The sequence below is a fragment of the Oncorhynchus mykiss genome, chromosome 27, assembly GCF_013265735.2.
Source record: "Oncorhynchus mykiss isolate Arlee chromosome 27, USDA_OmykA_1.1, whole genome shotgun sequence".
In the NCBI taxonomy this organism is placed as follows: domain Eukaryota; kingdom Metazoa; phylum Chordata; class Actinopteri; order Salmoniformes; family Salmonidae; genus Oncorhynchus; species Oncorhynchus mykiss.
This window is the reverse complement of record NC_048591.1, coordinates 39,694,083-39,721,309: the sequence shown is the minus strand read 5'-3', so window position 1 is coordinate 39,721,309 and position 27,227 is coordinate 39,694,083. Positions and strand designations below refer to the sequence as shown.

The 27,227-nt window shown below is 46.4% G+C and overlaps 2 protein-coding genes across 4 annotated transcripts in view; one reads left to right on the top strand and one right to left on the bottom strand.

Moving 5' to 3' along the window:
- Positions 1 to 6,592, top strand: part of LOC110508033 (Golgi integral membrane protein 4) — a 35,923-nt gene extending 29,331 nt beyond the window's left edge. Inside the window, exons 8-16 of one of the 3 annotated variants that reach the window (XM_036964982.1) lie at positions 951 to 1,169; positions 1,324 to 1,653; positions 2,346 to 2,668; positions 2,817 to 2,893; positions 3,092 to 3,156; positions 4,187 to 4,387; positions 4,517 to 4,579; positions 4,711 to 4,779; positions 5,920 to 6,592. In XM_036964982.1, the coding sequence (XP_036820877.1) occupies positions 951 to 1,169; positions 1,324 to 1,653; positions 2,346 to 2,668; positions 2,817 to 2,893; positions 3,092 to 3,156; positions 4,187 to 4,387; positions 4,517 to 4,579; positions 4,711 to 4,779; positions 5,920 to 6,057 (1,485 nt within the window). In that variant the 3' untranslated portion in view covers positions 6,058 to 6,592. The remainder of the gene's footprint in view (positions 1 to 950; positions 1,170 to 1,323; positions 1,654 to 2,345; positions 2,669 to 2,816; positions 2,894 to 3,091; positions 3,157 to 4,186; positions 4,388 to 4,516; positions 4,580 to 4,710; positions 4,780 to 5,919) is intronic. The other 2 variants (XM_036964983.1, XM_036964984.1) reach the window with 2 other exon arrangements.
- Positions 6,593 to 20,097: 13,505 nt separating this feature from the next.
- LOC110507222 (acidic leucine-rich nuclear phosphoprotein 32-related protein) lies at positions 20,098 to 26,749 on the bottom strand. The gene is made up of 7 exons (XM_036964981.1): positions 26,571 to 26,749; positions 24,952 to 25,081; positions 24,294 to 24,387; positions 24,063 to 24,190; positions 23,405 to 23,547; positions 22,281 to 22,478; positions 20,098 to 20,275 (listed from the first exon to the last, which is right to left on the bottom strand). The coding sequence occupies exons 1-7, from the start codon at positions 26,579 to 26,581 to the stop codon at positions 20,158 to 20,160; spliced, it is 822 nt and encodes a 273-aa protein (XP_036820876.1). The 5' UTR covers positions 26,582 to 26,749; the 3' UTR covers positions 20,098 to 20,157.
- Between the last annotated feature and the right edge of the window lie 478 nt (positions 26,750 to 27,227).

The window sequence follows — 27,227 nt, the reverse complement described above, 5'->3', positions numbered from 1 at the left end:
CATGATATCTAGGGACGATCCTGGTTGGTTTCTAGCATGATATCTAGGGACGATCCTGGTTGGTGTCTAACATGATATCTAGGGACGATCCTGGTTGGTGTCTAACATGATATCTAGGGACGATCCTGGTTGGTTTCTAACATGATATCTAGGGACGATCCTGGTTGGTTTCTAACATGATATCTAGGGACGATCCTGGTTTCTAACATGATATCTAGAGACTATCCTGGTTTCTAACATGATATCTAGAGATTATCCTGGTTTCTAACATGATATCTAGAGACGATCCTGGTGAAAGACAGGAGGGCGTGACTCTTGATGGGTCTGTGTGGGCCTGTGTGGGTCTGGGCAGCGGGAGGACGGGCATCGGGTGGGTTGGTTCACCAAGGGGTGTCTGAGCTTGAGCGGCACATCAAAAGCGTTCTTTTAAGCTAATCAAGCGGGAAAATATAATGGGTCGATTTGGAGCGAGAGAAAGAGAGTGAGAGGGAAAGAATGTAATAATTCTACAGCTTTCTGTCAGAAAAGCAATGTTTGATAAATGGGTTATTTAACTGGTCCAGTCCATTTGCTGGACAAGGGGGAGAAAGGACTGTACCGTTTAAATCAGGAAAGGGGGGGGGGGGTGATGTAGCCTGGCTAATGGTCCTTCACTCAGATGTCTTGCCTTCTGTAGGTGGGCTGTCCCTCTGCATGTCTGCTGCCTGTCCCCCTTGCAAGAGGACCTCTCATTTCTCAACCTCTGACCCCTGATCTTCTGGCTTCCTTGATGCTGTCTTCCTGGTTCTGAGGAGGCTGCCTCCTAACGCTCTTCTAACCTTCAGCTAACCTTTGCTCATGCAAGTGCCCTTCAATAAATCTGACTTAATGTTGTTTGCATGTCCTGACCTCACTGTTTCCTTATGGTTATTTAATAGTTGACTTAAGGTTGTCTGATGGTCTTTCCTCAGGTCCAGGTAGATGAATTTAAGCATCTCAAAGAGACCCTGATCAAAATGCCAAGCCTTCGACATGGTCAAAACCCCGCCCACCAACAGGCCCAGCCTGCTGCTCTATTGGCCAAGGCCCATGAACAGGGCCCACCCCTACCACATCCAGCTGCCTTATTGGCTGAGCCCCACATAGAAGCACACACCCACGAGGAAGACCATGGGGACACACAGTCTAGGGTAGAGGAGGCTGCTCTTTTTTGCCACATCCTTCAATGTTATTTTGTGACACATTGTCTCTCACACACACACACACACACACACACACACACACACACACACACACACACACTCTCTCATCCTCTCTAACCCACTCTGTTATTTTACCAACCAGTTGCATATACAGGAGGAGGTGGTGGGCGAGCCAGAGTTCCAGTCTCAGCCTGCCGGGTCCCACCATGCAGAGAAGGAGAAAGAGGGATATGGAGAGACTGAGGGGGAGGCAGAGAGGAGTAGAGAGCTAGGGGAGGCAGAGAGGAGAGAGCTGGCGGAGGGGGAGGCGGAGAGGAGGAGAGAGCTGGCAGAAGAAGAGATGGAGCAGGCGGGGCAGCCTCAGAAGCTGGAGGAGGAATCTGAACAACCGCAGGAGGACGAGGGGTTGGAGGCAGAACACGACCAGCCAGACAACAACGCTCTGAACCGTCAGAGACGCCAACCACAACAGGTAAGAACTAGTTAGAGACACTTAGAACTGCTTGATACAAAGTCTTTAGAACCACGCTAGTACTGCTCAGTGGTGGGAAAAGTACCCCCCATTTAAGATACCGTCATAGAAAATGACTCAAGTGAAAGTCACCCAGTAAAATACAACTTGAGTAAAAGTCTAAAAGTGTTTGGTTTTGAATATACTTAAATATCAAAAGTAAATGTAATTACTGAAATGTACTTAAGTATCAAAAATAAAAAGCAAAAGTGTGAATAATTTCTAATGACCTACATTAAGCAAACCAGTAAACACAATTTTTTAATGTACGGATAGCTAGGGGCACACTCCAACACTGACATCATTTACAAATGAAGCATTTGTGCTTAGTGAGTCCACCAGATCAGAGGCAGTAGGGATGACCAGGGAAGTGTGTGAAGTGGACCATGTTCTGTCCTGCTAAGCATTCAAAATGTAATGAGTACTTTTGGGTGTCAGGAAAAATGTATGCAGGAAAAAGTACATCATTTTCTTTTAGAATTAAGTAAAAGTTGTCAAATGTTAATTGTAATGTGCAGATACCCCCAAAAAACGACTTAAGTTGTACTTTAAAGTATTTTTACTTAAGTACTTCACACCAATGTACTCCTTAATACAATATCTTTAGAACAGCATGTTGTCTCATTGTCTCATTGTCTGTCTGGTTTCCCCAGGATCCACAAAGTGACATCCATCTCGTCCCTGAGACCCACCTCCAGCAGGAGGCCCACGTGGAGCGTGTGAAGTCTGCCTACGAGCAGCAGCGCCTGGAGGCTGAGCGGGCCCAGAGGACGAGGGAAATCCAGCTGCGCCAGGAGGCCCTGCAGGCCCAGAGGTCGAGGGAGCTCCAGCTGCGCCAGGAGGCCCTGCAGGCCCAGAAAATGAGCGTGCAGAGGGAGAGAGAGATGCGTCTGCGAGCTCAGCACGAGAGAGAGGAACAGCACCAGCATCAAGAGGAGTCCCGTCGGGAACAGCTACTGAAGGAGGAGCAACTCAGGTCAGAGGGCAAGGGGCAGAGGTCAAAGGTTATGTAGAGATCACAAAGAGGTATTTAGTTAAATTCAATACAATTAATCAATTACTTACTGAAAACAATTTGACCCCATATGGAATAATGTTACAATATGTTATGTTATATTGTTCAGGAAGAAGAGTGACTATGAGAACACAAACAATGACATCGTCCAGGGTGATGAAGAACCTCATATTGATGATGACGAAGGTGAGATAATCAAGTCACAAAATGTTCTGTCTGGATTCTGGAACCATTTTTAAAGAGGGAGACTGCTATTGACATTTAGACAAAATTAGTTTTTGTTTTTTTTTTGTAAAAAAAAAAATCCTCTGCATTTTTGACTGAGTAATTGTGATTGTATTGGCATACTTACCCTGACTCACTGTTGGTTTACTGTGTGTACAGAGAGGGACACCCACTTGGAGAAGGAGAACCAAGAGGAAGAGGACCACCGAGTACCACAGCGACAGGTCAGACAGATATTTAAATGTCTAGTCTCTATCAACCACTGATTTCAATGACTGTCACATGGTCTGAGGTGAATCTGACCCAAGTTTGAACTTTCGTTTTCACTCTGTTATTTATTATTTGACATGTTTTTATTATATTTATGAATCATATTCAAACTTGATATTATCATGTTCAAACATGTTCTACTCCTTCAAAGTTAAATGATTGAATTGACATTAGTTGACTCTGACTCGGTACATGTCTTTCTAAGGAGTCCTAAAGCCGTAGTTAGTGATGTAGTGAATTATGGAGGATCTGTTGGCACTGGAGGGCTCTCCTTCCCTGCCTGACACAAACATCAGCCTCAACCCCTACTCTCTCCTTCCCTGCCTGACACAAACATCAGCCTCAACCCCTACTCTCTCCTTCCCTGCCTGACACAAACATCAGTCTCAACCCCTACTCTCTCCTTCCCTGCCTGACACAAACATCAGCCTCAACCCCTACTCTCTCCTTCCCTGCCTGACACAAACATCAGCCTCAACCCCTACTCTCTCTTTCCCTGCCTGACACAAACATCAGCCTCAACCCCTACTCTCTCTTTCCCTGCCTGACACAAACATCAGCCCCAGCCCCAACCCCTACTCTCTCTTTCCCTGCCTGACACAAACATCAGCCTCAACCCCTACTCTCTCCTTCCCTGCCTGACACAAACATCAGCCTCAACCCCTACTCTCTCTTTCCCTGCCTGACACAAACATCAGCCTCAACCCCTACTCTCTCCTTCCCTGCCTGACACAAACATCAGCCTCAACCCCTACTCTCTCTTTCCCTGCCTACTCTCTCGCTCTCGCTCTCTCTCTCCCTGCCTGACACAAACATCAGCCTCAACCCTAGCCACAGCCTCTTGGGTATTGGCCTAGTGTTCTTTCCGTGTGTGTGTGCTTTCATAGATAGTAGAGCAGAGAAACCCACCCCAATCTGAACTGTGATATGCACAGTTTCACACACACTGACAATCTGTCGCTCTCCATCCCTCCCGTCCTGCAGGGGGCAGTAGAGGGGGAGGTGGACCCAGAGGATGACCCTAATAACCAGGGGGAGGATGAGTTTGATGTGGCAGAGGAGCAGCATCTTCAGCACAGGGAGGAAGAGGAGGCAGACATACATCTCAACCCCAATCACCCAGCCATAGATGAGGAACTGGTGGTGAGAGAAGGAGGGAGGGAGGAGAGAAGAGAGGGAAAGGAAGTAAGGAGACAACAGAAGTAGTCAGAGATATACCAGGATGACAAACTTAGGCTCTGATACAAGCAACAGGTAAAAGTTGTTCCGGTGACTTTGCCATGGTAACAGTTGTCATGGTTTCTGTGTTTGCAGATGGCGGTAAACCCCGATCAGCAGGAAGACAACCTAGATGACCAGTATCCGGAGGAGGACGAGGTACACACACACACCCACACACACACACACACACACACACACACACACACACACACACACACACACACACACACAGAGGTTCAAACAGGGGGAGGAAGAAGACATGGTCTGATGGTGGTTAACCCTGTTAGGTGCAGGAGGATTTGGCCGGGGGGCAGAAGACGGAGGAGGAGCCATACAACGAGGAGAAAGGAGAACACGTGAGTCTAGGAACACTATGGAATATTGTACGTGGAACCTTGAGTGAGAAAACAGCTGTGGGTTTGTCCCAGAGCAGGAACCTGTAGATAAACCTTCACTCTCTCAGCATAGTCCCAGAGCAGAGACCTGTAGATAAACCTTCACTCTCTCAGCATAGTCCCAGAGCAGGGACCTGTGGATAAACCTTCACTCTCTCAGCATAGTCCCAGAGCAGGGAACTGTGGATAAACCTTCAGACTCTCTCAGCATAGTCGTGTGTTGGTTGGGTGTGTGCACATGCCCCATGTCTAGTTACCCCCCCATGTGTGTGAATGATCTGACACTGCTCCAGCATGGTCAGTCTGTCACCGTTCCACCACAATGTTCTAGAATGATCCGCCTGTTTTCCTGGTTCTCACCTTGCTGCTCTAGAGTGTTAGGTCAGTGGCAGGTCCTAGAGTTATGTATATGTATCAGGCTGCTCTAGAGTGTTAGGTCGGTGGCAGGTCCTAGAGTTATGTATCAGGCTGCTCTAGAGTGTTAGGTCGGTGGCAGGTCCTAGAGTTATGTATCAGGCTGCTCTAGAGTGTTAGGTCAGTGGCAGGTCCTAGAGTTATGTATCAGGCTGCTCTAGAGTGTTAGGTCGGTGGCAGGTCCTAGAGTTATGTATCAGGCTGCTCTAGAGTGTTAGGTCGGTGGCAGGTCCTAGAGTTATGTATCAGGCTGCTCTAGAGTGTTAGGTCGGTGGCAAGTCCTAGAGTTATGTATATGTATCAGGCTGCTCTAGAGTGTTAGGTCAGTGGCAGGTCCTAGAGTTATGCATCAGGCTGCTCTAGAGTGTTAGGTCGGTGGCAGGTCCTAGAGTTATGTATCAGGCTGCTCTAGAGTGTTAGGTCGGTGGCAGGTCCTAGAGTTATGTATCAGGCTGCTCTAGAGTGTTAGGTCGGTGGCAGGTCCTAGAGTTATGTATCAGGCTGCTCTAGAGTGTTAGGTCAGTGGCAGGTCCTAGAGTTATGTATCAGGCTGCTCTAGAGTGTTAGGTCGGTGGCAGGTCCTAGAGTTATGTATATGTATCAGGCTGCTCTAGTCTAGAACATTGCTCCACTCCACATCCTGTCTATGGTCTTACCCACCTGGTGAATGTGTGTGTTCTGCTGCAGGAGGAGGTGAAAGACCAGGAGGTCCCAGCAGGAAAAGAGGGAGAACACAGAAAGGAAGAAGAGCTCAACGAGGAAGAGAACTACGAGGAAGAGGTGGGGGTTGGACAGGACAAGCGGCCCAATCGAAGGGAGATGTGAGATGAATAGAGACATTGACCAATGAGAGTGCCTTTCCCCATCACTGGGAGCCAATCAGATCTCTCTCTATTGTGTCTCTCTAAGTCACCCACTTGTCATTCCCTTCTGTGTTGGACTCAAACTGATGAACTTCTGAACATAATTATTGTACTGGAACTGGGAATACAATCTATAAGTCTGTCTGTCAGTCTGTCTGTCCATCCAGTGACATCAGACAGACATGAGAAGGTCATGTTACTGTATGCTATGTGTTTGTGCTCAGATTGAACGTTTGTCTATTTGAGTGTCAGGCTTTTACATTTTTGTTTTTAACAGAGTTGTATTTACAGTTTTTTTTTTATTTTATTTTTTTTTACAGCAAATTCCTCTCAATGTATGTTTTAGTAGGACCTGCTTTCCAATCTTCTGTTTATTTATTGTAGATATGATGATCGTTATGGGTGGAGTTGAACGCTCTATGAAAGTAATTGTCATTACTGCAGGAGAAACCTACACTATCATTGATGCCAATAATAGTAAAAAAAACTAAAAAAAACAAACATTTTCATTCTTCTGTTTGCTTGTCTACGTTGCTTGTCTACGTTGCTTGTCTACGTTGCTTGTCTACGTTACTGGCTAAGCATTGCCAGTAAATCACAAAGTCCTTTCATAGTTTCTCTGATCATCTTAGTTTGAACCCCGGACTGTTGATCTAAATCACAAATATCCACTTGACCTTTGACCCCTATCCGTTAACACTAATTGTACAATGTATAGAGAAATACATCCACCTGCCTCTATGTTTATTTGGTAACAAGAAAAAGATAATGTGGTTGAACATACATCAAGGCATCTCCTAGACCAGGTATTCTCAAACTGGGTTACGTTCAACGCCGTCGGGGGATACGCCAAATACATTTTATTTATTTTTCACATTTTCAAAAGATCCATTTTATATTTTCCAATGGGATTGTACATTTGGGTGAGGTTTTCTCACCTGAATCGCCTCGTTTCACTGCCCCAATTTTTTTTAACCGTTTAGTGTAGAGAGAAATATCAACAGCATGTCAAATACAGGTAACCTAGTCAAATAATTAACATCCAATCACATTAACTGTTACTCTCTCGCGGGAATTCCGCTAACGGTCCATATGTAGCCGTACGTAGCTGCTGCTCATTCCGTTTGCTCGAAAATGTTTTTTAAAAAAGTAAGGCCCGCGTCCATAGAAACACATACCAGCCCTGCTGGTAGTACTGCTAACACCAGCCCTGCTGGTAGTACTGCTAATACCAGCCCTGCTGGTAGTACTGCTAATACCAGCCCTGCTGGTAGTACTGCTAATACCAGCCCTGCTGGTAGTACTGCTAATACCAGCCCTGCTGGTAGTACTGCTAACACCAGCCCTGCTGGTAGTACTGCTAACACCAGCCCTGCTGGTAGTACTGCTAATACCAGCCCTGCTGGTACTACTGCTAACACCAGCCCTGCTGGTACTACTGTTAACACCAGCCCTGCTGGTAGTACTGCTAACACCAGCCCTGCTGGTAGTACTGCTAACACCAGCCCTGCTGGTAGTACTGCTAATACCAGCCCTGCTGGTAGTACTGCTAATACCAGCCCTGCTGGTAGTACTGCTAATACCAGCCCTGCTGGTAGTACTGCTAATACCAGCCCTGCTGGTAGTACTGCTAATACCAGCCCTGCTGGTAGTACTGCTAATACCAGCCATGCTGGGAGTACTGCTAACACCAGCTCTGCTGGGAGTACTGCTAACACCAGCTCTGCTGGGAGTACTGCTAACACCAGCTCTGCTGGGAGTACTGCTAACACCAGTTCTGCTGGGAGTACTGCTAACACCAGCTCTGCTGGGAGTACTGCTAACACCAGCTCTGCTGGGAGTACTGCTAACACCAGCCATGCTGGTACTACTGCTAACACCAGCCATGCTGGTACTACTGCTAACACCAGCCATGCTGGTACTACTGCTAACACCAGCCCTGCTGGTACTACTGCTAATACCAGCCCTGCTGGTACTACTGCTAACACCAGCCCTGCTGGTACTACTGCTAACACCAGCCCTGCTGGTACTACTGCTAACACCAGCCCACAAGTTGTTCTGCTTCCACGAGCACATCCAATGTATCAGTAATTCTAAATTTGTTGTGATCTGATGCAGCAAATATGATGAGAACTATATTGGGAGAAGTGCCTTTCCTCAGCCACAGTGTGTTATATGTGCAAAAGTACCATCTCACAACTCGATGAAACCTTCACTCTTGCGCAGACATTTAGAAACAAACATGCCAATTAGAGAAATAAGCCACAGGAGTTTTTTTGAGCGAGAAATAAGAGATGTATAAAAGCAACAGATTCCATTAATAAGAAGGGGCTAGAAGAGTCTTATATGCTGAGCTACCAACTGGCTAGGACAGGCAAGCCCCATACTATTGTGGAGGACTTAATTCTCCCTGCTGCTGCAGATATGGCTGGAACAATGCTGGGGGAAAAGCCCCAAAACTATACAGACAATTCATTCATCAAACAACACTGTTTCACGACGCATCAGTGACATGGCAGGAGATGTTTTGAAACAGTTACTGCAAGCCAGTGAATTCTATGCGTTACAGCTGGATGAGTCAACAGACGTGGCGGGCCTGGCACATGTCCGTTACGTTGATGGGGGGTCATTTAAGGAAGACGTCCTCTTCTGCAAAAAACAGGAGAGGATATTTTTTAAAGTACTGGACAGCTTTGTGACATCAAGTGGACTTTGATGGTCAAGATGTGTTGGTATCTGTACTGATGGCGCAAAAGCCATGACAGGGAGACATAGTGGAGTGGTAATGCGAGTGCAAGCAGTTGCTCCTGACGACACCACTTGGGTACACTGGAGCATCCACCAAGAGACAGCTTGAAAGACGTTTTGGACACTACAGTGAAAATGGTTAAGTTGAAATAAGGCCCCTGAACTCATGTATTTTCTGCACTATGCAATGATATGGGCAGCGACCATGTAACGCTTTTACAACATACAACAGAAGTGTGCTGGTTATCAAGGGGCAAAGTATTGACACGTTTAAAAAATTTTTTTATTTAGAGACGAGTTTAAAGTTCTCTACTGACCATAATTTTCACTTGTCTGACCGCTTGCAGGATGATGAGTTTCTCACACGACTGGGCTATCTGGGTGAGGTTTTTTTCTCCCCTGAATGATCTGAATCTAGGATTACAGGGACTCTCCGCAACTATATTCGATGTGTGGGACAAAATTGAGGCTCTGATTAAGAAGTTGGAGCTCTTCTTTGTCTGTATTAACAAGGACAACACACAGGTATTTCTATCATTGTATGATTTTTTTTGTGTGCAAGTGAACTCAAGCTTACAGACCATGTCAAATGTAATATAGAGAAGCACCTGAGTGAGTTGGGTGGGCAATTACACAGGTACTTACCCAAAATGGATGACACAAACAACTGGATTCGTTATCCCTTTCATGCTCTGCGTCCAGTCCACTTACTGATATCTGAACAAGAGAGCCTCATTGAAATTGCAACAAGCGTTTTTGTGAAAATGTTATTTAATCAGAACCCACTGCCAGATTTCTAGATAGGGCTGCGCTCAGAGTATCCTGCCTTGGCAAATCATGCTGTTAAGACACTAACGCCCTTTGCAACCACATACCTATGTGAGAGTGGATTCTCGGCCCTCACTAGCATGAACACTAAATACAGGCACAGACTGTATTTGGAAAATGATTTAAGACTGAGACTCTCTCCAATACAAGCCAACATTGCAGAGTTATGTGCATCCTTTCAAGCACACTCTTCTCGTTAACCTGTGGTGAGTTATTCACAAGTTTTGATGAACAAATAAGGTTTCATATGTAAGATGGTTACATAAAGAGCAAAATGATTGATTATTATTTGTGCCCTGGTCCTTTAAGAGCTCTTTGTGACAAAAACCTCACACTCATTCTTTAATAATTGTATCATATAGTGTTTGGCAGGCTTACAATGATGGGCTGACCCTGGTATGCAGCTGAAGGTTGAGTGTTTGAAGGGGTACGGGACTAAAACACGCTGTCCTAGAGGATGGTGTCTGAGGAATAAACATAGTGAGTCAACATGTTGAATCCTGCTGAGCAGCTACAGAGAGGTGAAATGATACGGTCCATCTCACCCTTAGGAAATCAAACTGCTCTGAAGAGAACAACATTAAATAAGAGAAGTGAGAGCGAGAGAGAAAAGGAAGGGGAAAATACTTGAAACACACATTTCACCTCTCTCCCACCTTTACCCCAAGGCCCAAGCTGATCTCATCATCCATGCCTCCTCTTCCTCTGTGGTGTCACACTCCTGTGTTCCCCAGGGGGGTTCTGGGATGTTAGAGGAGTGGGAACATTTTCAGAGGTGACTCATTACTGTGCTAATAGCAGGCTGACAACACACACACACACACACACACACACACACACACACACACACACACACACACACACACACACACACACACACACACACACCCTACAGTCATGCAGGAGTGTTCAGTGATGCTAAGGCCTGTCATCTGAAGTCATGGAGGCTGTTCTCTCCTATTGGATGGCTTCAATTATTTCATGGTTGAATAACTAGGCATGAATCATTTAAATTTCTCTCCTATTGCCAGAGGCCAAATCCTAACTTGAGAGAGGAATAAATATCCAATCCCTCTCCCCCCTCTATTTAAAAAACATAACAATAAAACACAGTTTTACACACATAAGACAACACAAAACAATATAAATAATATACTCAACTAGAAGAAATACATGTAAAAAAGAATAGCTACGAAGAAGGTGTTCAACACACCTGGCAAAAGGCTACAACGTTTAAAGGGCAATCTGTAGTACAGGGACAGAGCAAACACCTCGCCATTGTTCCTGTAAACAGACAAGGGATAAGGGTGGAGAAATGCAACCACACTCATAGACAGTCATGGCCACAGACCGACCATCCACTGTACCAAAAATAAAGTTGACAATGCTTTAAAATATATATTTTGGTTAATGTAAGTGCAAACAAAACAGGGCAAAACAACCTCACATTTTAGTCTCTGACAGGGCAAGATGAACAAGGCACCCGCAAGTCACATTCATTATGAATCAATATCATCAACCTTAATCCCCCCCCCCCAAAAAAACAAAGAAATGCTCATCCAACCACTAAGTCACAGGGGAGTCAAATACAGACGTATTGTTGTTTTAATAGGAATGACATCAGAGGATGGACTGTTTAAAGTGGGACCAGAACCAAGCCTGATAAAACAGTTTGGGGTTCCCACGTGTATCTAGTTTCAGAGAGCACCACACATCTCCCACCCAATACAGATGGGGGAGCTGCCATCTTCCAGTTCTGTAGTATTAGCCGTCTAGCTAAAAGAGTTGTATAAGCAACAGTGTCCGACTGGATTCTTGACAGGGGTTTACCCAAGGGCAGTACTCCAAAAAGGGCTGTAAGGGGAGACGGATCTAAAACAGTGTCATATACAGAGACTGAATTTTTTTCCCATTCCTCCTTGCAAAACAGCTCGAGCTCAGTGAGGTTGGATGGAGAGCATTTGTGAACAGCAGTTCTCAGTTCTTTCCACAGATTCTCGATTGGATTCAGGTCTGGACTTTGACTTGGCCATTCTAACACCTGGATATGTTAATTTTTGAACCATTCCATTGTAGATTTTGCTTTATGTTTTGGATCATTGTCTTGTTGGAAGACAAATCTCCGTCCCAGTCTCAGGTCTTTTGCAGACTCCATCAGGTTTTCTTCCAGAATGGTCCTGTATTTGGCTCCATCCATCTTCCCATCAATTTTAACCATCTTCCCTGTCCCTGCTGAAGAAAAGCAGGCCCAAACCATGATGCTGCCACCACCATGTTTGACAGTGGGGATGGTGTGTTCAGGGTGATGAGCTGTGTTGCTTTTACGCCAAACATAACATTTTGCATTGTTGCCAAAAAGTTCACTTTTGGTTTCATCTGACCAGAGCACCTTCTTCCACATGTTTGGTGTGTCTCCCAGGTGGCTTGTGGCAAACTTTAAACAACACTTTTTATGGATATCTTTAAGAAATGGCTTTCTTCTTGCCACTCTTCCATAAAGGCCAGATTTGTGCAATATACGACTGATTGTTGTCCTATGGACAGAGTCTCCCACCTCAGCTGTAGATCTCTGCAGTTCATCCAGAGTGATCATGGGCCTCTTGGCTGCATCTCTGATCATGATTAACTGTATGAGCTGAAAGTTTAGAGGGACGGCCAGGTCTTGGTAGATTTGCAGTGGTCTGATACTCCTTCCATTTCAATATTATCGCTTGCACAGTGCTCCTTGGGATGTTTAAAGCTTGGGAAATCTTTTTGTATCCAAATCCGGCTTTAAACTTCTTCACAACAGTATCTCGGACCTGCCTGGTGTGTTCCTTGTTCTTCATGATGCTCTCTGCGCTTTTAACGGACCTCTGAGACTATCACAGTGCAGGTGCATTTATACGGAGACTTGATTACACACAGGTGGATTGTATTTATCATCATTAGTCATTTAGGTCAACATTGGATCATTCAGAGATCCTCACTGAACTTCTGGAGAGAGTTTGCTGCACTGAAAGTAAAGGGGCTGAATAATTTTGCACGCCCAATTTTTCAGTTTTTGATTTGTTAAAAAAGTTTGAAATATCCAATAAATGTCGTTCCACTTCATGATTGTGTCCCACTTGTCGTTGATTCGTCACAAAAAAATACAGTTTTATATCTTTATGTTTGAAGCCTGAAATGTGGCAAAAGGTCGCAAAGTTCAAGGGGGCCAGATACTTTCGCAAGGCACTGTATATCAGAGAAACATTTAAATATTAATTCCCAGAAACCTGACAGTTTATGACAGCCCCAAAACATATGATACAGTTTGGCTGGTTCCACCTTACATCTGACACAGGTAGGATCAAAATCAGAGAATATTCTTCCAAGTTTGGCCCCCGACCAGTGGATACGGTGAACCACCTTGAATTGAATGAGGCTGTGTCTAGTGCTAAAAGAGGACGAGTGCACCCTGTGCAGCACAGATTCCCAGGCGTCTTCCCCAAGTTCCTCCACCAAAATCCTTTACCCATCGAGTCTTTAAAGGCACCAAAGAAGGGTTCTGTAAGTCATCAATGATTGAATATATGTCTGCAATTACGCCCCCTAGGAAACTTGTTTAGCTCAAAGAAGCTCTCTATAGCTGCACTCGCAGGCCTATGGGGAAATGCAGGTGTGCTAGCTCTGACAAAGTTCCTAGTCTGTAGATAGGGGAAGAAGTGGGTTTGGGGAAGCTTGAACTTTTCCTGTAGCTGAGCAAAAGAGGCAAATGTATCATCAAAGAATAATTGGGCAAGTGAAGGCCCAGTGAGTACCAGATGCCAAAAGCCCCATCATTTAAAGATGGAGGAAATAAAATGTTCTGATTTGATTGGGCCTGATAGAGAAAAGCCTGGGAGGTTAAAGGCTAAACTAATCTGATTCCACGTTTTAAGAGACTGCTTTCCAACACACATTTTGCCTAGGGACACTGGGAGAGACGAGCACAACACAGAGGAAAGTGCTGCAGGTTTACACGATTCAGACTCCATCTGGACCCAGAGTGGTCTCGGGCCAGTAGGATCAGTCTGCAGCCAGTACAGAAGGGCTCTGAAATGTGCAGCCCAATAGTATGTCTGAAAATTAGGACAAAATGTTAGTCTGTACCAAAGCCATGGGAGAAAAATAACAAATCTTTATCCACACAATGAATCTGGGGCCAAAGCCAAATTTATAAAGGGCAGCTGTTATGTAGTCCCATTCAACATGGTCAAAAGCTTTTTCCTCATCAAGCGAGACCACCATCTCCGGGTCCCCCGACGCTGGGGACTACAGTATATTCATAAGGCGTCTAATATTGAAGAAAACGAATGCTTATTTCTCACAAAGCCAGTCTGGTCAGAGAGCATTACTTGGTGTAGTGAGCCTTCCATACGGATGGCTAAGAACTTGGCTAGGATTTTGTAATCACAGTTTAAAAGCGAGATTGGGCGATAGGATCCACATTCCAGGGGTCTTTGTTTTTCTTTCATAGTAATGAAATTGAAGCCTGGTAAAAATCTAGGCGGTAGCTTTGATGTATTAAGGCACTCTGCAAATAATCGAGACAGGAATGGGCAAATCAGACCGGAAAACGTCCTTTAGAATTAGGTTGGAAAACCATCTGGACCCGGTGATTTACCACTTTTCATTGCGGACACTGCTGATGCAATCTCCTCAGGTGTCAATTCTTCATCTAGACAGTCATGGGAGTCTGTATCAATTGAAGGCATATTCAGACCATTAAAGAATGAATCAATCAGCAAAGGTTCTTGAGGAGATTCAGAGGTGTATAGCGCAGAGTGAGATTGTTTGAATTGATCATTGATCTCTTCATGTATAACTGTGGTGGCACCAGACGGGATCCTTATTTGTGGGATTAAACGTGAGGCCTCAGATTTACGGATCTGATGTGCAAGGAGTTTACTGGGCTTGTTGCCTTGTTCATACACTCTGTACTGAGCTCGCAAGAGTAACTGTTCAGCTTGTCTGGTAGAGAGCTCATCAAGTAGTTGTTAGTTGGTAGTTGGCGCTCTTTATGTAGATCAGAGGAAGGATCCGTAGCATACTTCTCATCCAATGCAGCTATGACTTCGCTCAGGTCTCGAAGCCGCTGAGAGAGAGCTTTGTTTTTGTTGGCTGTATAAGAAATCATTTGGCCACGTAGGTATGCTTTGAGAGATTCCCATATGGTAGAGCAGGACATAACTGGTGTTGAATTAGTTTCTAGGAATAAGGTGATTTCAGAAGAAATGAAATTGACAAACTCCTTATCTGAGAGTAAAATGGGGTTAAGGCGCCATTGATAACACATAGGAGGTCGCTGGGGAACCTCTAGTTCAAGCACTAATGGTGATTGGTCAGAAATAACAACACTTTCATAAGTACACCGCCGAAGGTTAGGCAGAAGTTTTTTTATCCAAAAAGAAGTAATCAAGGCGGGAGTATGTTTGATGAACATGAGAATAAAAGGAATACTGTCTATCTGTAGGCTGTAGGAAACGCCAGGCCTCAAACATAGCATATTTCTGAAGAAAAGATTGAATAGGTAGGGCACATTTAGATGGGCCTGTAGTTCTTTGTGAGTACTTTTCAAGAACTGGGGACATTGTACAGTTGAACCCCCCCCCCTAAAATCAACAAATGGGAATCTAAATTGGGTATAGCAGATAAAAAGGTAGAAATTAAACTTGTGTCATCCCAATTGGGAGCATAAATACAAACCAAAACAAGAGAGGTAGAAAACAGTTTACCGGTTACTATGACATTTTGCCCCTTAGGATCATCAATATCCTCAATAACCTAACTACAAAGCGAGTAGATTTATCAAACAAAATGGCAGCACCTCCTGATTTACTATGAAAGTTAGAGTGGAACACTTGACCAACCCAGTCCTTACGCATCCTAAAAGTCTCACCAGTCCTCAAGTGAGTCTTGTAGAAATGCAACATTTGCATTCAAACCCTTTTAAGTGTGTTAACACCCTCTTACGTTTCACAGGGTTGTTAACCCCTTTGATGTTCCACAAAATGTACTTGATCGTATTATTTTGGCCACCCTGAACACTCCCGTTATACAACCCTGTCATTAGAGCATAGAGTGGAAAAGCAATGAAGACCGAAAACCCCCAGAATAACTTGTCTCAGAGTAATAATGTATGGTGTGAAATACTTTGAAAAAGTACAGATTTTTTTAAAAAGAACGCAGAATGAGAACATTAGAACTGAAGAATTCAACCCCCCCCCATCCCAGACAATACCCCCCCAAACGAGGTACAAGCCTAAATACAACATGTTCTCTTTGCACAGTATGTCTGTGAGAGTGAGGTGTTAAACACAAACCCACAGTCCCACTCTTTAAAGTCATGTTTTGTGTTAGTGGATCAAGCAGCAAAAAGAGAGAAAAAAATAAACAATGAATCCCGTGTGCTCAAAATGACGAAAGCACCACTTGCAGATGTACATGTATATAATTATATTCCCATTCTTATAACAGGCATTGAGAGAGAAAATAAATCACATGTATCAAGGCTCTCAACCAAAAACCTAATTGGAAGTAAGCGAATCGTAGTAAGATGATAATATATATATATATATATATATATATATATATATATATATTTGAGACACTATGTAAACAAACTGAATAGGGGACTGACACAGCCTGGAAACCAAGGAGTTAAGTAAACCCTTAATACACTGACATTAAAGTGACTGAATGCTTGTAAGGCCAAGCACACTAGATGATCAAAACATTAGACCACATCAAATAAGTCTGAGTGAGTTCGCCAACTCCCCAACTATACAAGACTAGTACGTTATAAAGTACGTTATAACTAAACATAGATGTACCACAGTTGGGGAACTTACTTACTATCCACTGTTCCACAGCAACAGTTTCTGATCTATGATCACAACTCTCCTGTACCTTTTTCAGGTCTGCAGCCAGGCATTTCACGTCAGCCTCCAGGGAGGTAGTTAAATCAGAGACACAGGGGTCTCCAGTGCTGCAATCGTCGTAGTGTGCACCTCTGATGTTGTGTTGAGTGATGTGATTATTGGCACCGTCTCGTTCCGCAGGATGGTTAGATCTGCTTTTAAAGTATCAAAAACCTCCTGTATTCAGGCCTCAATCGTAGCAACTTCCTCCGTTTTCATTTTAACTATCTCAGAGCGTAGTAGTTTGATGGCCTCGAGAATGTTCATTTCAGCGCCGCCAGGCCAGGCCGCACCCCCGGGTAAAGTGTGAGTCTCTGGGCCCTCAGACTCAGGAGATGGCGGTGATGAGAGTAGATCTGGTAGGCCGGGTTTTTTCTAAGTCATGTTTTTGGCCATGCTGACATTCGAAAGCAAAGTGTTCTTGGTTTTTTATTTGACCTTTATTTAACTAGGCAAGTCAGTTAAGAACAAATTCTTATCTTCAATGACGGCCTAGGAACAGGAACACTGCCTGTTCAGGGGCAGAATGAAAAATGTATACCTTGTCAGCTTGGGGGTTTGAACTTGCAACCTTCCGGTTACTAGTCCAATGCTCTAACCACCTTTTACGGAAAGGGATCACAAAACTAATATTAGAAAATAAATACGGTTTTGCTGCAAAATTCACATAAACTTTAAGAATATTGTGGGAGCAAACGGAAAACACGTCAGTCGCACATTGTGCCCCTAGCGGCCCCAAGTTTTTTTTATTTTGACAAAGATGCATGATTTATATGAAGGTTTGATTTAAACATACACCTCAATTTAGTATTCAGCCCCAAAAGAATGCCCAACTATGTAGTATTCAGCCCCAAAGGAATGTCCCAACTATGTAGTATTCAGCCCCAAAGGAATGTCCCAGCTATGTAGTATTACTAATAGTATTCAGCCCCAAAGGAATGTCCCAACTATGTAGTATTACTAATAGTATTCAGCCCCAAAGGAATGTCCCAACTATGTAGTATTCAGCCCCAAAGGAATGTTCCAACTATGTAGTATTACTAATAGTATTCAGCCCCAAAGGAATGTCCCAACTATGTAGTATTACTAACAGTATTCAGCCCCAAAGGAATGTCCCAACTATGTAGTATTACTAATAGTATTGCAAGTACCATCATGCAGCCTTGGTGTTGTCCAGAGAGACTAAGGTAATGGACACTCAGTGTTCTAGAGTTGTTGTCTAGAGAGACCAAAGTAATGGACACTCAGTGTTCTAGAGTTGTTGTCCAGAGAGAACAAGGTAATGGACACTCAGTGTTCTAGAGTTGTTGTCTAGAGAGACCAAAGTAATGGACACTCAGTGTTCTAGAGTTGTTGTCCAGAGAGACTAAGGTAAAGGACACTCAGTGTTCTAGAGTTGTTGTCCAGAGAGACCAAGGTAATGGACACTCAGTGTTCTAGAGTTGTTGTCCAGAGAGACTAAGGTAAAGGACACTCAGTGTTCTAGAGTTGTTGTCCAGAGAGAACAAGGTAATGGACACTCAGTGTTCTAGAGTTGTTGTTCAGAGAGACCAACGTAAAGGACACTCAGTGTTCTAGAGTTGTTGTCCAGAGAGAACAAGGTAATGGACACTCAGTGTTCTAGAGTTGTTGTTCAGAGAGACCAACGTAAAGGACACTCAGTGTTCTAGAGTTGTTGTCCAGAGAGAACAAGGTAATGGACACTCAGTGTTCTAGAGTTGTTGTCCAGAGAGAACAAGGTAATGGACACTACCATAGACACTACCACTACCATGTAAATATTCTGTAGGTTTCTGATTGTCTATGGTCTTACCCACCTGGTGAATGTGTGTGTTCTGCTACAGGAGGAAGTGAAAGACCAGGAGGTCCCAGCAGGAAAAGAGGGAGAACGCAGAAAGGAAGGAGAGATCAATGAGGAAGGGAACTACGAAGAGGAGGAGGAGGAGGAAGGGGGATGGGCCAAGCGGACCAATCAAGAGCGTGCGTGAGAGCAGGAGTCTGTTTGAGTCCAGAACCACAGGGAAGTGATATCAACACCATTATTAAAAAAGAATACAGACGCTACTGGATATGAATGAATGAACTGCTGTTGACAGACAGGATGGGACATTCTGAATGTGACCTGTTAACGTGCGTATCCTGTCTCTTGAGTCACAGAGGTCATTAAACAGTCATCATAAGAGGAGTACTGTCGAAAAGAGAAAAAGAGAAGCCGAGACGGATGGAGGGTGATGGAGGGAGCGAGATGGAGGGAGGGAGAGAGATGGAGGGAGGGAGAGAGATGGAAAGTGGGAAGGAGATGGAGGGAGATGGAGGGAGGGAGAGAGATGGAGGGAGGGAGAGAGATGGAGGGAGGGAGGGAGGGAGAGAGATGGAGGGAGGGAGAGAGATGGAGGGAGGGAGAGAGATGGAGGGAGGGAGGGAGGGAGGGAGGGAGGGAGGGAGGGAGAGAGATGGAGGGAGGGAGAGACATGGACGGAGGGAGAGACATGGAGGGAGGGAGAGACATGGAGGGAGGGAGAGAGATGGAGGGAGGGAGAGAGATGGAGGGAGGGAGAGAGATGGAGGGAGGGAGAAAGATGGAAAGTGGGAAGGAGATGGAGGGAGGGAGGGAGGGAGATGGAGGGAGGGAGAGAGATGGAGGGAGGGAGAGAGATGGAGGGAGGGAGAGAGATGGAGGGAGGGAGAAGGATGGAGGGAGGGAGAGAGATGGAGGGAGGGAGAGAGATGGAGGGAGGGAGAGAGATGGAGGGAGGGAGAGAGATGGAGGGAGGGAGAAGGATGGAGGGAGGGAGAGAGATGGAGGGAGGGAGAGAGATGGAGGGAGGGAGAGAGATGGAGGGAGGGAGAAGGATGGAGGGAGGGAGAGAGATGGAGGGAGGGAGAGAGATGGAGGGAGGGAGAGAGATGGAGGGAGGGAGAGAGATGGAAAGTGGGAAGGAGATGGAGGGAGGGAGGGAGGGAGATGGAGGGAGGGAGAGAGATGGAGGGAGGGAGAAAGATGGAAAGTGAGAAGGAGATGGAGGGAGGGCGAGACATGGAGGGAGGGAGAGAGATGGAAAGTGGGAAGGAGAGAGGGAGTTGGAGGGTCAGAGGGATGTCTGTGATGCCTGTGTTGTACATCCAGTTGGATGTGTTGTGAGGCTCGAGGAGGCTGACTGTTGACCCCACTGTTCTCTGTGTCAGTAGGACAGTGTCATGTAGCTTCCTGATAGAATCTCTCTCTCTCTCTCCCTCCCTCGCCCCCCCCCCCCCTCCCTCCTCCCCACCACCCTCCCTCCCTCCTCCCCCTCCCTCAACGCCAAGTTCCAACATGAGCCTCAGTGTCTTCCTAGATCAGCCAAATGCCTAACAGCCCAGTCACATAACCCGGTACAAGTAAAAACAACTCTTAACAGTATAAAAACATCTTCTATATTCAGTCATAAAATATACACAATATACAGTATTAGTAGGCCTACTAAAATGTTGTCAGTGTATTATTTATGGAATTACTTTGATTATTATTTATGGAATTACTTTTATTATTATTTATGGAATTTCCAAAGCCCCTTAGTTTGATGTCACAGAACGTTACACATCCTGGTGGCTGCTGGGAGTTGGAGTCCAGGGGGCATGGAATCTTCTGGCAGCTTGGGGATTCCATCCAGAACTCTTAGTTTTGGCAAACAAGAGAACACACTGCAGAGAGGAGAGGGCAACTAAGGGTTAAGACAAAAAAATATAAATAATTCTTGACATTCTATAATTTTCCTCTGTCTCCCACTATCTCCTTACCTCCTCTCTCTCCCTCTCTCCCTCACCTCCTCTATCCCTCTATCCCCCACCTCCTCTCTCTCCCTCACCTCCTCTATCCCTCTATCCCCTCACCTCCTCGCTCTCCCCCTATCCCCCTCACCTCCTCCCTATCCCCCTCACCTCCTCCCTATCCCTCCCACCTCCTCCCTATCCCTCCCACCTCCTCCCTATCCCTCTATCCCCCTCACCTCCTCCCTATCCCTCTATCCCCCCCACCTCCTCTCTCTCCCTCTATCCCCCCCACCTCCTCTCTCTCCCTCTATCCCCCCCACCTCCTCTCTCTCCCTCCCTCTATCCCCCCCACCTCCTCTCTCTCCCTCCCTCTATCCCCCTCACCTCCTCTCTCCCCCTCATCTCCTCTCTCCCCCTCACCTCCTCTCTCCCCCTCACCTCCTCTCTCTCCATCTATCCCCCTCACCTCCTCACCTCCTCCCTATCCCTCTATCCCCCCACCTCCTCTCTCTCCCCCTCCCTATCCCTCCCACCTCCTCTCTCTCCCTCTATCCCCCCACCTCCTCTCTCTCCCTCTACCCCCCCCCCTCCTCTCTCTCCTCTCTCTCCCCCCCACCTCCTCTCTCTCCCCCTCCCTATCCCTCCCACCTCCTCTCTCTCCCTCTATCCCCCCCACCTCCTCTCTCTCCCTCTATCCCTCACCTCCTCTCTCCCTCTCAACTCCTCTCTCTCCCTCTATCCCCCTCACCTCCTCCCTATCCATCCCACCTCCTCTCTCTCCCTCCCACCTCCTCTCTCTCCCTCCCACCTCCCCTCTCCCCCTCTCCCTCCCACCTCCTCTCTCTCCCTCCCTCCCTCCCACCTCCTCCCCCTCCCTCTATCCCCCTCTATCCCCTCACCATCTATCCTCCTCACCTCCCCTCCCTCCCTCTATCCTCCTCACCTCCTCTCCCTCCCTCCTCCATCTCCTCACCTCCTCCCCATCCTCCATCCTCCTCACCTCCTCTCCCTCCATACTCCTCACCTCCTCTCCCTCTATCCTCCTCACCTCCTCTCCCTCTATTCTCCTCACCTCCTCTCTCTCCCTCCATCCTCCTCTCCCTCCCTCCATCCTCCTCTCCCTCCCTCCATCCTCCTCTCCCTCCCGCCATCCTCCTCACCTCCTCTCCCTCCCTCCATCCTCCATCTCCTCACCTCCTCTCCATCCTCACCTCCTCTCCCTCCATCCTCCTCACCTCCTCTCCCTCTATTCTCCTCACCTCCTCTCCCACCCTCCATCCTCCTCTCCCTCCCTGCATCCCCATCTCCCTCCCTCTATCCTCCTCACCTCCCCACCCTCCCTCTATCCTCCTCACCTCCCCTCCCTCCCTCTATCCTCCTCACCTCCCCTCCCTCCCTCTATCCTCCTCACCTCCCCTCCCTCCCTCTATCCTCCTCACCTCCCCTCCCTCCCTCTATCCTCCTCACCTCCCCTCCCTCCCTCTATCCTCCTCACCTCCCCTCCCTCCCTCTATCCTCCTCACCTCCTCTCCCTCCCTCCATCCTCCACACCTCCTCTCCTCTCCCTCCATCCTCCTCACCTCCTCTCCCTCCATCCTCCTCACCTCCTCTCCCTCTATCCTCCTCACCTCCTCTCCCTCTATCCTCCTCACCTCCTCTCCCTCTATCCTCCTCACCTCCTCTCCCTCTATTCTCCTCACCTCCTCTCCCTCTATTCTCCTCCTCTCCCTCCCTCTATCCTCCTCACCTCCTCTCCCTCACCTCCATCTCCCCTCCCTCCCTCCCTCCATCCTCCCTCTATCCTCCTCACCTCCTCTCCCTCACCTCCCTCTATCCTCCTCACCTCCTCTCCCTCACCTCCATCTCCTCTCCACCTCCTCTCCCTCCCTCCATCCTCCATCTCCTCCTCTCCCTCCCTCCCTCTATTCCCCCTCACCGTGCACGGTAGTCCTGTATGTAGTTGACAGGGTTAGATCTGAGTGTGAGGGAGTGGAGTGGGCTGGTTCCCAGAGCCCCCAGTCCCCTCAGTGTGGAGATGCTGTTCTCAGAGAGACACAGGTGCTCCAGGGCCGGAAGCTTTGGCAGCTGACGTATACATGTCAGGTGGTTACGATGCAGATTCAGGCTTCGGCACCTACACAGTAAAAAAGAGTGTGTGTCACGATCGTCGTATTGAGGAGACCAAAGCGCAGCGTGATGTGAATACATATTTTTAATGAAAGACGAAAAAACACGAAGTACACTAACCAAACAAACAAACAAACAAACAAACAAAATAACAAGATGACCGTGGCCGCTATCAAAACTGAGTGCTAACATGCAACATCACATAGACAATAACCCACCAACCACGATACAAAACAGGCTACCTAAATATGGTTCCCAATCAGAGACAACGACAAGCACCTGCCACTGATTGAGAAACATGTCAGGCCAAAACACATAGAAATAGACAAACTAGACATACAACATAGAATGCCCACTCATATCACACCCTGACCAAACAAAACATAGAAACAAACAATGCAAATAATGGTCAGAGTGTGACAGGGTGTAAAAAATTAGTGTTGACTTATTTTAACCCAGGAGGAGTGTTTTCAACATTATGAGGAGTCAATAAGCTCCTAGTGTCGGAATTAAATCGTGTAAAATGATGCAGTCATTGCCGTTGTAAATTCAACTCAATTCAGTAATTAAATAACACTGGAGAGTGTAACTAAACCAGCGTTAAATATTATTAGACATTTATGTGTGAATTTTAACACCATTTTGAGTCTAATTAACTCTGAAAGTGTGATACTACCTGTAGAGTAACTTTAACACTATGTGGACTGGGACCAAATGTTATCTGAAACAGTGTTGAATTCAACTCTATAGGAGTTAAATTCACACTTTTATTTTTACTGTGTAGAGGAAAGAGGACAGAACTACGGTTGTCACTATATGAAGTGAAGATTTGTATTGTGGCTAGTGTAGTAATTTGCAAGCGTATATTGATGCTTTGTATATAGTGTAGTATAATGGCAGGCTTATAGATGGGCATTGTGGGTAGTGTAGTACCTTGGCAGGCATATAGAACTCAGGTCTGTGAGGGAGTTATTGATCAGTTGCAGTCTCTCCACTCGGATCAGCCTCCTCAGGATCCGACTGAAGTTTTCCTGCTGGAACGGATCTCCCAAGTCCTGATAGGACAGGTTCAGCTCCTGGGAATACCAGGAATACAGGGAGAGGTTACACACACACACACACACACACACAGCACACACATGCACACACACACACACACACACACACACACACACACACACACACACAACACACACATGCACACACATGCACACACACACACACACACACACACACACACACACACACACACACACACACACCATACACATGCACACACATGCACACACACACACACCATACACACACACACACACACACACACACACACACACACACACACACACACACACACACAGTAACTCACCACACAGTAACTCACCACACAGTAACTCACCACACAATAACTCACCACACAGTAACTCACCACACAATAACTCACCACACAGTAACTCACCACACAATAACTCACCACACAGTAACTCACCACACAATAACTCACCACACAGTAACTCACCACACAGTAACTCACCACACAGTAACTCACCACACAGTAACTCACCACACAGTAACTCACCACACAGTAACTCACCACACAATTCTCCCAGTTCTCTTGAAGCCTCTCCTCCCACCTCTGCCCTTCTTCCTCTCTCCTCTTCCTCCTCCCCCTTTCCAAGGGGATGTCATCCTTTCTCAGAAAGAGGTCCTCCACTGATGGCCCTGGTTGATATAATGATGACAGCAGTTACTTATGAGAGCTGAGATGAGAGCAAAATAAAATTATTAAAAGGTCAAAGGTTGCCAAGGTGGTGACCTCTCTGACCTTCTCTGACCCTGGGACAGGAGAGCTGGTCTCCTTTGACATCACTCTCCTCAAGCCGCTGCCACGACACGAACCTGAACCGGCTGGACGGCAGCTGAGAAACGAGAGGAGAGAGAGGAGAAGGAGAGATGAATAAGAGGAGAAAGAGGAAGAGGAGAAGGAGGACGAAGAGCAAAAGGGTTTTAAGCATTGTTTTGCAGACTGGGATCTGAATATGAGAGCCTTTATTGAGGGTCTCTGTTGGGTCCCTGTCTCTGCCTCCACACCTGGGCTTTGACTGTGACCATAACCCCCCCCCCAACCTAGCCACGTGGGGGACTAGACCCATGCTTGGTGACCCCTGACATCAGAGCCAGCCTTGGAGCCTGTGACTCATCTATAGCATTCTAAACAAGCCCTGACCCTTCTGTGTTGGCAGCTAGGAACTGGATAGGTGTGAGCAATACAGTGATGGCTGCGTCTAGGTTTGACATGGAAGGGCTATGGGGTTGAGGCTGTTTTCAGAACAGACAGTATTGGACCAGGCATACTGTTGCAGGATGAGAGGGGTATGTTGTGGGGGGAGGAGCTTTGTAATGGGGTGTCAGAAGATAGGAGGGTACAAGAGCAAGGACGGAGGACTGGAGGGTGAGAATGTGACGAAAAGCGTGACACTCACAGGGGTTTTGACGATTCCGGAATCTGGACTCTGGTCCACGGAGAGGGGTGTGTGTGTGACGCTGATTTCAGAATACTGGGAGGAGTGGGATTTGGGAAAACTGCCACTGCTTGTGTTCACACCTGAGGAACTGGGAGAGAGGGACAACAACACATCTGAGGAACTGGGAGAGAGGGACAACAACACATCTGAGGAACTGGGAGAGGGGGACAACAACACATCTGAGGAACTGGGAGAGGGGAACAACAACACACCTGAGGAACTGGGAGAGAGGGACAACAACACACCTGAGGAACTGGGAGAGAGGGACAACAACACACATGAGGAACTGGGAGTTAGGGACAACAACACACCTGAGGAACTGGGAGAGAGGGACAACAACACACCTGAGGAACGGGGAGAGGGGAACAACAACACACCTGAGGAACTGGGAGAGAGGGACAACAACACACCGGAGGAACTGGGAGAGGGGGACAACAACACACCTGAGGAACTGGGAGAGAGGGAAAACAACACACCTGAGGAACTGGGAGAGAGGGACAACAACACACCTGATGAACTGGGAGAGAGGGACAACAACACACCTGAGGAACTGGGAGAGAGGGACAACAACACACCTGAGGAACTGGGAGAGGGGAACAACAACACACCTGAGGAACTGGGAGAGAGGGACAACAACACACCGGAGGAACTGGGAGAGGGGGACAACAACACACCTGAGGAACTGGGAGAGAGGGACAACAACACACCTGAGGAACTGGGAGAGAGGGACAATGAGGGAGTTTGAGGGTGAAAGATGTAGGAAGGATTGAGTGGGATGAAAGTGAGAAGGGAATGGGAGGGGAAGGGGGGAGAGGGTAGGAGGAGTGTGAAAACAGAGAGATGGGAGAGAAAGAGAGAGGGAAAATAAACAGCTTCAGAGCCAAAAGGAAAAATGTAAATAAATAAATAATGAAAGGTCAAATTAAAATAATCCTAAACATAATAAACATAACATATTCTTCTCTTCAGTACTATGTTTTTCTATCATAGGCCTAAACATAACATATTATTCTCTTCAGGACTATGTTTTTTATCATAGGCCTAAAGCCTCGGAGAATTTTGTCTGTTTCTGTCGCCCACTCTTCAGGGACGCTGGTAGAAATGAAACTCCTCACGTCCATCCACATTGCTGAAACCCTGACACGCAGCCGTCAGGTTTCGGTTACCGTGAACTCTGCCTTGCGCACCGGATTAGAGCCGTCGCCATAACAGCGGATACCCGACCAGGTGTCATTAGTTAATAATAGCTGCATAAAAGGAACCTCGATAGTAATGTCTTCATAATTATTATCGTCTGTTTTCGTGTAAAGTACTAATAATTGTGAGATTTTTATTTTATTTTGTCATATACACATTGTCTAGACTATATAACCTATAGGCTTGTTGCATGAAAAAATAACCATGGGCATAAATAATGCAGCCTAGGCTAATGACATTCTGAAGAATTCAAAATCATACCAAATAACCAAATAAGGCATTTAGCTTGTTAAGCGTACATTTGTAAACGTTCTCCAACTTGAAGCACTGCTCAATGAAGAATGACAACACAAAGCTATTAAATGACCTCTTTTACCTACCTTTCTGACATCTCCCAAAGTTATACCAAATTTCCTTGGCCTTTAGCGCGTAATGAACGGAGCGGAGTCGTACAACCCTGCGGTTTCCCATGGGAGCGAAATGCCCTGTTAGACCCGAGGTAACGACTGCTCCGGTGTCTGGATGCACACAGACACTAGCTTCGGTGTAGCACTCGTGTAGCGGGCTGAGGCAGGTCAACCGGGGCAGGTGCACATTGCTTGGCAACGCGGTGAGTCCGGTGCAGGTTGTGCCATAGTTATCTCCGTGTCTCACAGGCAGGGGGGAAGTGAACAGGGGTCATTTAGATTCCAGTACATAAAGACATAGACTAGGCCAGGCTAGCAGCGGTAGAAATGATCAAATACATAAAGGTTAAAAGCATTCGGACTGTTATGTATTTCACCAGGACATTCTCAGTTAGCTTTCCTACACTAGTTACCACGGAGAGTAACCTGTGGAGCCCTTAACACTCAAATAAATACCTTTTTGGGGGATTTGTACAATTACTGAAGGAATCTCTTGTCTGTTTGTTGTGACTCGGCCTAGGGGTTGTCACGTAGTCATGTTTTGATTGAGTAGCATTCCTTCAATAAATAAACAAGAATGTTATTGATTTATTTTAGACACAAAGGTGATCATTCTTATTTCGTGTTATT